General features: G+C 37.4%; 1 protein-coding gene across 9 annotated transcripts in view; it reads right to left on the bottom strand.

Annotated features, from left to right (window-relative positions):
- Positions 1-16,329, bottom strand: part of CREM (cAMP responsive element modulator) — a 70,611-nt gene that overhangs the window by 43,013 nt on the left and 11,269 nt on the right. For all 9 annotated transcript variants that reach the window (XM_034644518.1, XM_034644520.1, XM_034644521.1 and 6 more), the window contains one exon: positions 8,500-8,623. In XM_034644518.1, the coding sequence (XP_034500409.1) occupies positions 8,500-8,623 (124 nt within the window). The remainder of the gene's footprint in view (positions 1-8,499; positions 8,624-16,329) is intronic.

Genomic DNA, 16,329 nt, shown 5'->3' with positions numbered 1-16,329 from the left:
ATATACAATATGTATATGTACATAGATACACACACATATACATATGTCCATACGCAGTGCTCTACAGTAACAATATATAACATACTTATTATTATTTTCAATTATTATGGAATTTCCAAGGTAATGCCCTCTATATGGTCTGGTTCCACACTGAGTACCCTACGCATTATAAGTAATAAAGAATAGAGTGCTTAATTAAATCTAAAGCCAGATCTCCTGGGTTCTAATTTCAGCCTTGCCTCTCACTAGCTGTGTGACCAACAAGTTATTCATTCAGTCTCTCTATACCTTATTTTCCACAACTGCTAAGGAGAAAGCAAGCAGTACCTACCTACAGAGTTGTTGTGAGGACAGAGTCAAAGTGGCTGGCACATACTGAGTATTCAATACTCACTTTTGTTATTTTTGTTATTGTTGCATTTAAGTAATTTAGTCAAGATTTTGGAATTTAAACAATTTACACATATTAATCCTTTGATTTGGAAAGGTTAAAATACTTTTTAATGTCTTCCTCAAAATTCAGGTGGGGAAAGAAGAATCAAGGTTCACAAAAAACTAAGTCAAAATCTGAATCAGTAACAAAACATGGCTAGACTAAACTGCATCCTTAAGTTTTTTCAGTTTCAGTCCAAAGGTCAGAGTTCATACACAGGCAAGTCTGAGAATTTTGCTCCTAAAAAAGCATTATAATGAAACTTGGTCTTAACATGAAATCTAAAATCTAGTAATAAATTATATTTTAGATTTTTGGAGCCAAAATGGCATAAAGAAACTCTTGCAGTGTTTTAAAATCCCTTTAAAAGAAATCCAAAGTACAAAAATTTAGGAGCATAAAATATACCATTTAAAATAAGTTCATAGCATCATATCAGAATGTTGCTTATAAAACAACTATGAATTTTTTTTAAGATTTTATTTTTTTATTTATTCGTGTAAGACAGAGAGAGAGAGGGAGGCAGAGGGAGAAGCAGACTCCCCGCAGAGCCGATGTGGGACTCTATCCCAGGATCCTAGTATCATGACCTGAGCCAAGACAGACGCTTAACCAACTAACTACCCAGACACCGGTATCTTTCTTTTTCTATACCCTCTGGAGGTCTATTTAAGCAAAATAAGTCGATTTATATTACTTTCAAATGAATTCCTAAAACAACATATTTTTAAACCAGCATAAGCCACTTCATCTTAAAGCCTAATTGCAACCACTGACCTAACTGCTACATTCTAACCATTTGAGGCCAGTTAGTAGAATGATAAAAGCAAACAATTACTGCACATTGACCTTGTGCCAAGCACTGTACTTGCACTTCACACATCATCTCCTTTATCTTAATCTATGAGGATGGAAGAATTCAGTTTATTAACTTAAAACTATATATAAATATTAGGAAAATAATTTTGAGGGGACCAGGGTGGCTCAGTCGGTTGAGTGACTGACTCTTGATTTTGGCTCGGGTCATGATCTCAGGGTCGTAGGATTGGGTCCCACGTCAGGCTCCGTGCTCAGCAGGGAGTCTGCTTGGGGTTCTCTCTCTCCCTCTCCCTCTGCTCCCCCCCACTGCATTCTCTTTCTTTAAAATAAATAAATATTTTTGGGGCGCCTGGGTGGCACAGTGGTTAAGCGTCTGCCTTCGGCTCAGGGCGTGATCCCGGCTTTATGGGATCAAGCCCCACATCAGGCTCCTCCGCTTCTTCCTCTCCCATTCCCCCTGCTTGTGTTCCCTCTCTCGCTGGCTGTCTCTCTGTCAAATAAATAAATAAAATCTTTAAAAATAAATAAATAAAATAAAATAAAATAAATAAATATTTTTTAAAAAATAATTTTGTCTTTAGTGTTAAAATATAGTACAAAAAATACTTTGCACCACTACTTTCAAGTAAATAAACTACATTTAATTCACACTGTGTATATGTATGTTTACATTAAGACTCTTTTTCCTTATACCAAGTACAAAGCAGTAAACAAGCCCTTAAAAAAGGGAAAACCAGAAAGTTCTAATAAGGACCTAAGGAGACCAGCTTATACAAGCAATACCTATCATAGTGTATTAACATATCTGATATCAAATATATAACCATTATTTTTTTAAAAAGTATTTATTATCTGCCGAAATAGAAGTCTACTGCTGTATATAGAACATACCTATTTGAAGGTAATTTTTTTCCTGAACTATTTCTGCTTCCATCATCTTTATCTGATAGTATGTCTACTTAACACATTCACTACCGTAAGCAGATTTTTCTCTCCCATGTCTTTTTGGAGAACACTAGAGGTTTCTCTCTGCCAGGGCTCAGAAAACTCACATTTCTGAAGAACACTATTAAGATGTTATCATAATTAATCAATGAAGTGAAAATTTCCAAAAGCCTCTGTGTTTTGTAATTCCTCTAACAAATGTAATTCTTTTAACAGCTTGGGGTTTACAAAGCTTGTAATAACTTTAAAAATTAAAATCAGGCAAAGTAACCTCTGAATATTATTCAAAGAACAAACTACAAAAATTAACATTCTTTTTCTTCAAATTTCAATGTCTAGTCTACTCTTTTCGTTCTTTTTTTTCATTACTGTAGTAAATAAAATGTAGAATAAAATTTACCACCTTAAACCATCTTTTAGTTTATAGTTCAGTAGTAAGTATATTCACACTGTTGTGAAACAGATTATTCAGAACATTTTCATCTTGCAAATCTGAAACTCTATGTCCCTTAAACAACAGCTCCCCTATAAATCTTTCCCTTAGACTATTCTTTTACTAGAAAAAAAAAATCAAAGAGAAAAGGGTAAAAAGAATAACTATGTTTATACTCAGTTGTTTTCCCATTATTGCTAGTGACAAATCACCTCTCTCTCTATGGAGAACTTGGAACATCAAACAAAAGGTATCCAAACCTCATAGAAAATCATTATAAACGACAGAAAATCTTTAACAATCTCTCCAACACTAAAACTAATTCCTATGCATTTTTTCTGATTATAGTATAAAAACAAAATCTTTTTCTGAAAGTTGACTGATTGCTTTATATATGCTTAAATTATCTTTGAAATATCAAATTTTATTAAAAGTAGTATCATTAAGATGAAAACAGTGCATTCTAAAGCCAAAAACTAACCTTTAAAGAAATGTGCTGGCTATTAGATACAAAATTACAAATACAAGTATAGATAATATAACACATTCTTGTTCAAATTAAACAAAATGATCCCTACTATTAGCAGTTCACAAATTACTTTTAACTTAGGTCCCTCAAACCCTGAATTACTTTCAAGAATGAATTACATTTTAAAACAGCATCTTTTCTTGAATTAGTTGACTAAAGAACATCATACAACACAGATTTAGCATTTACTGAAAAAAATTCAGTTTTACTTTTTCTTCCAACTTTTGTTCATTTTTAGAGAGAATTCTAAATGAAGTAAAATATCATATAAAAAAATTAAAGCAATGAGAAAGAGCCAGAGGAAGGAATACATAAAAATAAGGAGCAACAGCAAGTCAATACTGAAATGAAAATTTTTACCTCCAAATCTTAAGAGGAACATTTTCCTCCTTCAGTAAGAGTCACTCAAGTAAGGAAATTAGTATGTTGAAGTTGAAAAACAAGATTCAATTGAACACTAAGCTTAAATTAGATCTATTTAGCTGACAGTAAATACACCAAATCAACCTAACATAATGCAGACCATCTTTAATACACAAATATGATGTTGCTGACCCATTATCAATAGCAAATGTTCCATTTGTTTTGTTTTCTGATAGCCATCCACATCCTTCCTGGTCCTACTTAGGACCAAGAAGATGGATTTTTGGCACAGCCAGCCAAGGCAATGAGAAATGTCATTCTAATTTCCCACCAGATTGAAACAGAAAACACAGAACTCATACATTAAAACGTATCCTTTGTTAAATCATTCCTGCTTCAATCCCTCGCCGCGTGCCAGGGCAGCTTTACTCTGAGGTGCTCCTCTACATAATGTTTGCATTTAGAACAGACAGGATGAGGAAGGAGATTAGCAGAGTATAATCCCTGAACAACATTCCCAAGTAGTTTTATCTGTTCCCTATAGTCTCCTTGTTTCCAAAAATACACAGGTCCATGGGAAGGTTAAGTTTTATACTAGAACGAATTCTCTTGAGGCACTGTGCTGACCTTGATGATCTCCGGAGCTTCCTTCAAGCTCTAGGACTCCTGTGATTCCGCTCCTTTCACCTCTGCTGACACCTAGAGAACTGGTCATTTATAAAAAGAGTTATTCAGCTTTCAGAGTTGAGGTGCTGAACTCAGGCCCATAGGCTTCATCAGCAGCTAGAAGGAATGAAGCTCTGGAAAGCTAGTTTTAAAGCACATCCTTTCCAGGGACTCCATGTGGATAACCTCACCTATTCAGATCTTCATGGCGACATTAATAATCCCCAAGAGACCTCCAACAAGAAAAGTTCAGGGTGTCCTCACTCTTGCTTTCAGAGTAGATTACACATTTGTGAGACAAATGCGGAAATGTGAATAAGAAATGCATATCAATGCGAGGAATTATGCTTTATTTTATTAGGTATATGACAGTGACATTTGGTTACATAAAAAAATGTCCATAATCTTTTACAAGTTGCATACCCAGAAGTAAGTAGGAGTAAAATGACATGATGTCTGAGATCTGCAGAAATGCTTAAAATACTTCAACAAAAAGAAAAAAAAAAAAAAGAGTATAGATGAGGCTACGAAATCTTAGTAATTATCAAGTTAATGTATATATAAATTTATATACATAGCAGCATTATTCTACCTTGTATATGTTTGAAATCTTACATTTTAAAACAAAGTTTAACTTCCCATTACCCATTTAAAGATTCTATTATTTCCAGAGGATATGTGGCTATTTTAAAACTACTTGTATATACAGCAAGATATATATATATATAGTAATTTTGCTTTTCACCATTTTGGCTTTTGGACAGGGTTTTCTCCTGGCTTGGTTATTTAAAATAAACTCTCCAACTTATTACCAAGAGTTTTCCAGGAGCAGAGGGGGATGGAAATGGAAACTAGTTTTACATAGCAACACATACACTTAACAAACAAGAAAGCAGCTTCAATTAAAAATAAATCAACATAAAAAATATCTCAGGCAAGAAGAAAGCCAACTCACAATTTAGCCTCAATTATTTGCCACCCCCAGGATCTGTTTATGGCAACTCCTGCTTTCAGCTCTTTGACATTATCACCACTGTGACTTCTATTTACTTTTGACTACAGGTAGAAGGGAAAGATTCCATTTATATCTGGGTAGTTATAAAACAGAAAAACTGGAAACTGAAAACTCTAGCCTCCCTTGGTGCACACGAAGGCCTGAGGGCCAAGAGCAGGCTCAAGTTGCCATATCTTCCTGAATGTGATGATTTTCAGAGCAACCCTGTTGGGCAGAAGCTTTGGAAAGCCCATGGTACTCAAAACTACTACCATCCAGTGACCAGATGCAAAGGATCAAACTGACTGAATCTTCTGGTCACACCTTTTGTTCCCACACTAGTTAACGATAATTTGACCATGTAAAAAGGAAATTGTTATAAATTCCTATCTATTCCAAATAGTCCTCTTTGAAAAAAAATGAAACAAGCAGCAAGTATACAAGGACATCAGGAATTATTTAGAAGAGTCAGTCACTTTTAGCATACATTATAGGTTTAATAAAGATTTCAATCTGATTTCATAATCCTATCATATATCACATCATATGAAAACTCACAAATGAACAGCTTCAGGCATCACAAGAACCTAATGGTTTAGAATCCAATTATGTTTAGAAAATTCTGGCTGCTAAGAATTGTGTCCTAATTCTTCAAAAAATCATGATCCTTGCATGGCATAGAGGACAACTCTTAGTTAACCAAAGTAATCAATGAATCCAGCACACAGATTACTTCTTAATCTCTCAACATTCCTAATCTGTGAAAGATAAAAACCATAGTTTATTCTTTGATCAGATCTTTAAGACATATAGAAAATACCATAGCAAGGCCATGAACTTGCTATCCAGATTTAATGAATACCAACATTTGATTAGCTGAGAAAACCACAGGTTTTTTCCTAAATCTGATTCAGCCTTCTCGCGTCTCTCTCTCTCCTTCCATTTTCCTCAAGACACTCCATTTTGCCACACCCCTGTCCTCACCCCTTTGTCTCACAGACTCATCTTTCTCTATTACTTTACGGAAAAATTCTTGAAGACTCTATACTTCCAATTTCTACCTCCTCTTCCTCTTATTTCTTCTTTAATCTATGAAAACCTAGTTTCTATTCACTGGACTCCTATTCAATTCCAAACTCTCATAAATCCAAGGTTAGTTTTCAGACTTCATATTACTTGAACTCTTTAGCACCTTCCGACTGACGCTTACAGAGCTGGGTGTCACCTAGGCTGAAGGTCCTCAGGATTGCAAATTATCACTTTTATTTTTTTTAATTTTTTTTATTTACCTTTTTTTTTTTAAAGATTTTATTTATTTATTTGACAGAGAGCTAGAGAGAGAGCACAAGTAGGCAGAGCAGCAGGCAGAAGGAGAGGGAGAAGCAGGCTCTCTGCTGAGCAGGAAGCCTGAAGTGGGGCTCGATCCCAGGACCCTGGGATCATGACCTGAGCCGAAGGGAGACACTTAACCGACTGAGCCACCCAGGTGCCCCGCAAATTATCATTTTTAGACAATGGAGATGTATTGTTTTGACTGTGCAGGCCTAGAAGAGGGAGGGAAGGCTATGTGAGGGTCAGTGAGCCAGGACCTAAAGGGAGGTCCTGGAGACAAAAGGAAGATTTGCTTTCAACTACCACTTTGGCAAAGAAGGGCAGAATTATAGGTCAGGAATCATAGTGATAAAAATTCAAGAAGATCACAAATTTATGAAAAAATGTATGTGTATTGTATTCCTTTCATAAAGACCCGAAGACTAAAAGATATATAGCAAAATGTTAACAATGATGAAATCTCTGGGTGTTAAGATTATGGATAGTTTTTCATTTCTTCTTTATAATAATATATATTTTGTTCATTTTCTACAATTAACATACATTTTTTTAATAAGAAAAGGGCTGCCCCCCCCCTTTAAATAGCAAAAGGTCTGCATCCCTCCCTGTATTCCAGGGTAACAAAGAAGGGTGTTGCCAGGGAGATGCAGCTCCACAGAACACTTGTGAGAAAACCCCCGGGGAGCGGGTAGGTGTTAGGAGCTTGAAGGAGGAAAGAAAAGCAGGCTGGGTGCTTGGGGCCCAGTCTTGGGAAAGAAGAGACCTCAAAGGAACCAGTCTGGTCTGAAACAACCCAAGAAGTACCTGGTGTTCCCCCTGGACCTCCAGTCAGCCATCCGGGTCTATCCTCCCTTCAAGATACTACGAAAATCTCACCACTGCACTGTATCCCACACTACCATAACTCCACACAAAAGGTGTCTCCACTACTGACTGGTTGACTTCCAACCCAACCTCCAAACAGTCCACACAAATATAAGTGTTCTAAATGCAGGGAACGTTGTGCTTCAAGAATATTTAGAATCCAGGATACTCTACACTCTCAAATGTATACAACCTCTGCTTATGTTTACCTGGTCAACTTCCCAGCCCAGACGCTAGGCTCCAGTTAGCCTCTCTACCCATAGTTCCCTGACACCATGTACACTCTCTGGCTTTGTGCCTCTGTAGACACTCTTCCCCGACCGAGAATATGCTTCCCTATCCTTGTCCACATGGCAAACTCCTATTCACCTTTACATCTAGCTCAAAAGCAAAATCTTCCATAAAGTATTCCTAGTCACCTGGCTGCTCCCTCCTCTGTAGGCCTTAGTCATTTTGTACCTAACATTTTAAAGCACTTCTTATACTATTGGAGCTATCATTCAAATACCTGTCTTCCCTACTAAACCATGAGATATTGAAAGCCAAAAACTACAGTTCCCCATGTATCTAAATAGTGCCGAAAGCCAGAGGTACTCAAAAAATATTTGATGAAATAAGAAAATGAATGTGGTTGTTTTTACTACATATTTTTATAGATATCTCAGAAATAAATTTTAGAAGCTAAAAACCAAGCACTCACTCATTCTGGTGGTCTCTAAATGAAACCAGTTCAAAGACCTAACTAAAAAGAAAGTGGAGGCCAAACCAAATAAATACCAAGCAAATATAAGAGTTCTGTCGTATTTCCAGCTAAGAATCTAAGACTATACCAACGTGGAATTACCAACCTTCTGAAACAACAATTTGAAGATTACATACTGTGGGCAGGTTTTTGTTTTTCCTTTTGCATAGTGGTTGTGGTGGAGGGAGCACTGCAAAGTGTCCATTACAAAGTAACTAAAATATGTATCTTCTCTTTGAAATCTAATTAGTAAGAATGGCTGATAACCAGGGAACAGGGGAAACTTAAGATCAACTTTAAGAAAACAGAATCTGCACATACTTATTTCCATATAGTTTAACTTTCATTAGTGCCTGCCTATTGCCTATATTAAATTTACCTGAGCTAAAGTAGGGATTGAATTTTGATCAGTCTGGGTCTGCATATGAGCAGATTCGCTCTCTGCCACAGAATCTGTTACACTTCCATCCTGATGAGATTCAATTGTTTCCATGGTCATTTGTCTGAAAAGATAATAAAAAAGAAGTATTAAGGCCCTATCTGAAAGATTTCTCTGCTTTTACCTGGTTTTCTGATATTCATTTCTGTCATCAATTGTACTACCTTGTTTTTCAAGAAATAGGTTCAGTGGCAGAGTCCTAACTCTCCAAACTAACTCTGCTCACTGGATAGGAACATTACCATTGCAGGAAGCACTGCAAAATGTTTTACGGGAATTAACTTATTAAAAAAAATGGTAATCTTATAATAAAGTCTCTTTGACAATTTTTTTAAGCCCTCCAGTATAAATGAGTGAAAAAAGTAGGTTTCCTATTTTACAGCAAGTGTAAATATTCTATGACTCTCAAGGCCTAAGGTACCTGATTCATAATATACAGTATCAAAGAACTTCCCCATAGTCTAAGTGCACTATAATATAAAGATGTGTCTAGCTTTGCCAGCACTAACCAGTTTCTGATAAACAAGCCTCTCAAATTGAATCATGCAGAGTTGACCACATGTCCTACAGCTTCCCATTTCATTAAAGAGGAGAATCAAATTTTTCCAGAAAAGTTTTGACAGAATTTTATCTATGATAACCATTAAAGTTAATGATTTCTATTTCTATATAGAAGATAAACCATATAATAAATTTTATCCTACTAGAAGAAAAACCAACTACAAACAAAATAAATTAAACAAAACCAAATATTAAAAACTTACAGGAACTATTCTCCCTGCTGTTACACATCTTTTCAACTGTCAATGATACAATGTGTTTTTCTCACTTTAGTAGCTAAATATATAGCCAAAAAGTAAGCAAGCCACTTAAAACTTTGAATGAAAATATCCAAATCCTTTTTCCAGATTTAGTGACCAGATCCTACAAATCTTTCAACAATGTCTGGCACTTTAGTACCTTCATTATCTGAATCCAAACCTTCCACTCACTCTCAAACCCATCTGTACTACACTTAAGTTACTTCTCACTATTGAAAATCATTTCAAAACTTATAACTAAACATGACAATTTAGAGCAATTATAAAAGATAAAAATCTAGTCTACAATGAAAACATGTCTTTCCCTTACTATTCCCCAGTTCCTTTATCTCTCAGCTCTTATTTTCCAGAACAGCCTAGGCAAGTATAGATCACCCTGCATAAACTTTTTGCATAAACCATAAAATAAAAATTGCATAAACCAATTCTTCTAGCTCTACATTTGCTTATGTGAACAGTTCCCAAGAGAATACCTCAACACATTTAGTTCTGCAGGTTATGAAAAGGTATCATCTAAAAAAGAGGGTGAGGGAAACACTTAGTGAAAAAGTTCTAGATATCCAGGGTTAAAAGGTTTTCTTTCCTGCAGAACTTCTCAGAAGTCTGAATATGCTAGTGTGCCTTCAGAAGGTGGAGGGCGCAAATCCAATAGGCAGCATTTTCCAAAAGTATCTGACTACCAAAAATTCTTTTCCCACAAGGCATGTCCTAAAAGTAGTGTTCTGAAAACAACTTGAGTTGTTTTCTTACACCGTTTAAAGTTCTCTTAAGGGCTCTGCCAAGAGCCTGAGTCTCAACTCAAACACTATAGGCTAGAAGGCCTTCCCCACTAAACTATTCATTTTAGGAACATTTATTTAGCACCATCTACATGACATGCCCCCAAAATATAAAAGTGGGTAAACTGTAGCCCTTGCCCTGAAGGAATTCCTTCATTAATTGGTCCTTGGACAACCTCTATCAGAAGTAACTAATGTACTTGTTGGGGGCAGGGAGCAGATTCCCAGGCTCAACCCCAAATCTACTGAATCAATTTTCTGGGGCATCTAATTTTTTTTTTTATATCTAAGAGGTTCTGATGCATATTAAAATTTAGGAAAAAACTTAGCTTATTGGTAAATTCTATCAGGTAGACCCATAAGGAACACATGTAAAGTAACTTCTTAAATTGTGTAAAGGATGTTATGTATAAAATACTTCAGGAAACATAGGAAGTAATGATTACACCTGCCTGAGGATGCAGTCAAATAAACATATACTGAACAATGAGAAGACTTTCACCACATAGAAGAGGGAAAAAGAACTATGAGAAGAAGGAAAGTACAGAATGTGGCTGGAAAACGGAATAGTAGATTACGGTAGACAATCTAGGGGCCAGGGGAGCCTATTCAGATCAGTGAGGAGGAGGCAAAGCAGGTCTGGTAGGAGTAGGGCTAGAAAGGTCGGATGGAACCAAAGAAGAGCTTTTAAAGCTCTAGAGAGAGGGGGCCTAGGTGACTCAGTCGGTTGGGCATCTGACTCTTGGTTTTAGCTCTGGTCATGATCTCAGGGTCCTGAGATCGAGCCTTGTGTCGGGGTCCCAGCTGAGCAGGAAGTCCGCTTCCCCCTCTCCCCCTGTCCGTCCCCCTGCTCTCTCTCTCCCTCTCACTCTAAAATAAATAAATCTTTAATAAATAAATAAAGCTGTAGAGATTAAAAAAAAAATCCACCTCACTCAGATGCCTCCTCTATTCTAGGTCCTTCAGTGTGTATTTTGTCAATCTCTACAGTATAACATTTCAACTATTTGATAGCCATGTAGAATTCAGTCAATGACTCAACAATAAGCCAGTTACCTGTTAATAGGCAAAACAAATGGCCTAAAGCCCATATACTAAAACTTCTAAAACAAAGAGAACCTCTCCTAGTCCATACTTTAAACCCATTCATTCTTATTTCAAATACAATTCTCATTTATCTGGTTTCTAAATATATTAGATATAAGACGTAACAGCTGACAATGGCAGGTACGGAGGGAGAACAATATAAAATATAACAAGCAGATCAAGAATCCCAAGTGTGTGGCAATTTGGGTCCATGCAGGGTAAAGCTGCCAAGTTCTTTACATTCAAGAAATTGAAAAATATGAGTTAAAATTCAGTAATGATATTTATAATAACTATCCTGAGTCATCAACTCAAGGTTAATTATACTCAGTATACTTTAAGAGGGATACACATAATAGAATGTGTAATATTCTTAAAACTTTCACCAGAAAGACTTTCACCAAAAAAAACCTCTAATGCTTAAAAAGGTCACCCTAAGCTAGGACACATTTTTTTGAGGGTATAATAAAAGACTTCATAAGTTATTAACATTTCAAAATGTTTCACACATGAAAGTATTTTGTCAGGCATTTTCTCCTCGGTACTTCCCACGGTCCAACCCTTCGTCCTTTCCCTTCTTCAACCTACATATTCCAGCTTCTTCAATCCTATATGCAGATGACGAATCCCAAGTCTGTATTTGTGCACACTCCCCACCTATGAAGCATCTCAATCTAGTTTTCAGATGCCTGTTCCTTCCCTTCTATTTCTTCTTTTATTCAAGAGCATCACTACCCACTCAAGCACCAAAGCAACAAACTACAAGCATGTGTCTATATGTGAGTTGGTACCAGATTAGCGACAAAAACCCACAGAGCTAAGTATCAGCCAAATCAGGATGCCATGACGCCTGGAGCCTCCTAGTAAAGAAAGGCAGAAATGGAAGGTCAGCGGTCACCCCCCATTCATCCTCCCTGTCACATGTGGTACCATCTACTAGAACCTCCAATCCCAACACTGGACCAAGCTGCTGAGGAGCTGCTACTCCTCACAATTGCTGCCATCTATTCTAAAGACTACACATCACACTTGGCCTCCCTGTAAGCCACAACTAAACCGTGATGCCCCTTCATACATGTCAGAATCACATCCATTAACACCTCACATTCCTACCTCCCCAGTCACTGTCAAAGATGTAAGCTCCTCCCATACTTCATTGCCCCTCTCATAACTAGTCCTTCCTTTCCCCCCATAATTCATTTGCTTACTCCTACACCTATTCTCCTTCCAAGCCCTTGCAACATGCTATCTGGAACTTCCACCCCCCACCCCAGCCTCTCAACAGACAGCAGCTTGTCTTCCCATACCTAATCAGAATCAGAATGTTGACCTGGCATCCCCTTGATTACCACTACTATTTTTCAGCTGTTCCTCCTCTGTGCCTTTGTAGAAACCCCTATTCCATTGAGACCCAAAGTTATCGGGTGTATCATCCTATATTCATCCATATGATAATAATTTTCTACTCACATCCAGGATGTAAACTGAAGACTCTGGCACTTAACTTAAAAGCTTTCCTCTCCGGAGCGCCTGGATGGCTCAGTCAGTGAAGCATCTGACTCTTGATTTTGGCTCAGGTCATGATCTCAGGGTTGTGAGACTGAGCCCTGCTTTGGTCTCCACCCTCAGCGGGGAGTCTACTTGAGATTATCTCCCTTTCTTTCCCTCTATCAGTCCCTCCCACCGCCCACCGCCACTCATGCACACATGCTCTCTCTCTCTCAAATAAATAAATCTTAAAAAAAAAAAAAAAAAAAGCTTTCCTCTCCACTATTCTGTGATGTTCAACACTCAAAGGAAGGACCCCTGCCTCACCCTGATGCCTCAGTCCAAGACTTTCTCTACTCCACCACAGCCATCTACTTAGCTGGTCATACACTGGACCTACTCCATGTCCCAAGCTGCTCCACCTCTGGAATAATTAATTCTGACATCCCACTCTGACTATAATATCCTGTCCTCCCAACTTACACCCACCCTTGATTACTCCCATCACACCTGTTGTTCCATGACATCTCCAGACCACTTTCTTTCCAACAGCATCCCATTTTCTTCATAACCCATCCTATTCAGCTTAGAATCCATGGTTTCTCATTTTAATTATCATTCCCAATACTCTAAATTCTCTTGTCCCTTATCTGCATAGTAAATACCAACCTCAGATAAAACTAAGTCTACCTCCTCTACGCCTTCACCAAGGCTGATCAACAATACTGAATAAAATTATAAAACAGCATTATTAAGGCTATTGAGTTCATGGTTTTTAACCTCAAATAGGCAGCAATCTTACTGTTTCCCTGGTGAACTTACTCTTCCATTCTCTACAACTCTTACCAATTTTTCTCCCTCTTCTCAAATCTCTGAGCTCACCTACTACCTACGCTCAACGTATAGCCTCCTGTTCAGATTTGAACTCCCTCAATTTCCTGCCACCAAATCAACAAACCCACTTACATCTACACCCACCATTTTACCTTGCCTCCTGCCTCCCCACTCGTAAATTCTTTTATCTGTGCTTTGGATCCCTATTCAAGGGGAACTACATTATCATTTACCCTCCCTCCTCTCCAATGGTTTCCTCTTATCAAGATTTAAACAGGTTCAAGTCTCTTCAATCACACACACACACACACACACACACACACCTCCACTGAACCAGAAGTCCTTTTCCAGCTATTATCTTGAACCTCTCTTCTTCCTCTCACTGCTAAACTACATTAAAGAATTTCCAACACTATATCCATTTCTTTACTTCCCACCTATTCCTAGACAACCCTAAACTGGCTTCAGCTTCATTAAATTTCTCTAGTAAAGGTAACCAATCTGTCACTAAATTTAATGTTCATTTTAAGCCCTAGCTGGCTTGATCCTTCAAAACTGTTGGCATTTTCCTTCTTGATGTCAAAATATTGCGTTTTCTGCTCTCATCCCATTCTCTGACAACTCCTCCACAAACTCCTTTGCTAATTCCTTCTCTTACTCAATGTCAGCCTTCACACTACATGTCTTCAGGGCTGTTTAGCCTTCTCACCCCACTCTCAAAGCTCCCTTTCTGTATTGTCATCCATTTCTCTAGTTTCAAACACCAGCTTCAGGCTTATCACTCTCTGATCTAGATCTCTAGCCCACAGGTCTCTCTTGAATTCCAAAATCATATATCCAAATGCCTACCTATCATCTCCAAATAGGTGCCCTACAGGTACCTCAAACTCAATGGGTCCAAAACTAATCTCCTCTTCTTCCTCCACAAACATGTTCCTGTTTTGAGTTTCTTACCTCAGGAAATGGGGCTCCACCATCCATCAAGTGACAACCTGGGTGTCATCTCTGACACCTTCTCCTTTGCATTCCCGACAGCATCATTACCAAGTGTGATGACTCTACCTACTAAAGAACAAGCTAGTCCCCTTCTTCACCACTGCTCAATCTCCCTATTCCAATACATGCTAACAGTTCTCTTTCTCAAGCATACATTTCTGCTTTAAAAACTTCTCTGCTTAAAACTCTTCAGTAGCCCTCTATTGACTACAGGATAAAATTCAAACTTCTTACAATAATCATAACCATAACAACCATTTGTTGGTGCTTATCATGTAGTAAAAGCCTACTGGCTTTAATCCTTAACAACGTTATAAGATCAGGATAGTTAGTTCTTCTTTTAGAGATAATAAAAAAGAGATATAAGGAGGTTAAGAACTTAATCTTACCACCAATCTGATCTGATCAGAGTGGCATAGCCAGGTTCTGAACTAAGGTCTTTTTCCAAAGTCCATATTCTCAATTACCAAACCAAACTGCCATTTGATCTCTTTCACAAAGTGACCCCATTTTACTTTTATGGCCTCATTGCCAGTCACTCCATTCTTCCCACAGTCAGCATTCTGGCCACCTCATAAACCAGTTCTTTCAAATACACATCCTATTCCCCCAGGTCTAAGCTTTTATATCTGTTCTTCTCTCTTCCTGAACTGCCCTTCAGCCCTTCTTTGTCCAACAGGCAAATTCCTACCAGTTTTTCAAGGCCTGGCTGAAGGACACCATCTTTCAAAAGCCTATTCTAATAGCCTTGGGCAGAAATAGTTATTCTGTTCTGAGTTCCCAAAGCATTTTATGCAATACTTCCATTATAATACTTGTGTAGCATATAATACATTTATTCACAAAGTACTAACACTAGTGTAAGCAACTCAGGGACAGGAATTACATCTTATATTTCAATGTTCTCAGTGCCTAGTACAGAATCTACCATAATTGGTAATTAAACCAACTGATCAACTATTTGGGAAGATTATTCAACTGCCAAATGTCACTAAAATGATAAAAAAAAATAAGGTTCAGAGAGATTAAGTGACGTTCTACAGGTCACATAATAGATAGCATGACAGACAGTGAACTCCAGGGTTCCTTCCACAACTAGTGTCCTGAGTATTCATTCCAGTTTAGACAGTATTTTATAATAAAGATGTGCTTTTCAGTATGCTGCAACTATTGTTATAATCTTCATCCAGATACACTTTGTCTTTCACACCAGGATGTAGGGACTCTAATTTTATACCATTTGTATTCTTCTAGAATGCCTAGTATAGTGACCAGTGTTATCATTCAGTAAAAGTCTGATACTAAAATCAATTGAGGGGCGCCTGGGCTGGCTCAGTCGGTGAAGCACAGGACTCCTGATCATGAGTGCAAGCCCCGTGTTGGGGGCAGAGATTACTTAAAAAAAAAAAAAAAAGACTATTTTTTTAAAATAATAAATAAAATAAAGTCAATGTATTTGAAGGTAAAAGTCATCTACAGAAGAGTAAAGCCAGTGCTTTCAATTTAAAATATATACCCTATTATTTTCAAGACTGTTTATTCTACTGATCAATATCCAACTGCTCTCTAGTACAACCTCCTAAACCCACTAAAAACCAACCCTAGGGCAGGACTCAGGGAAGAAGATTCCACTAAGAATTAAATGTTCAACATGGGTCAAGCACTATAATAGGCATTTTCAAACAGTATTTCAGCAGGAGATAGAGGACTCAGAATTCAGTGTAAATGAGATATATATATATATATATATATATATATATATATAT

The sequence above is a fragment of the Ailuropoda melanoleuca genome, chromosome 15, assembly GCF_002007445.2.
Source record: "Ailuropoda melanoleuca isolate Jingjing chromosome 15, ASM200744v2, whole genome shotgun sequence".
Lineage (NCBI taxonomy): Eukaryota > Metazoa > Chordata > Mammalia > Carnivora > Ursidae > Ailuropoda > Ailuropoda melanoleuca.
The sequence above is the reverse complement of the archived record's forward strand: the minus strand, read 5'-3'. Positions and strand labels throughout refer to the sequence as shown.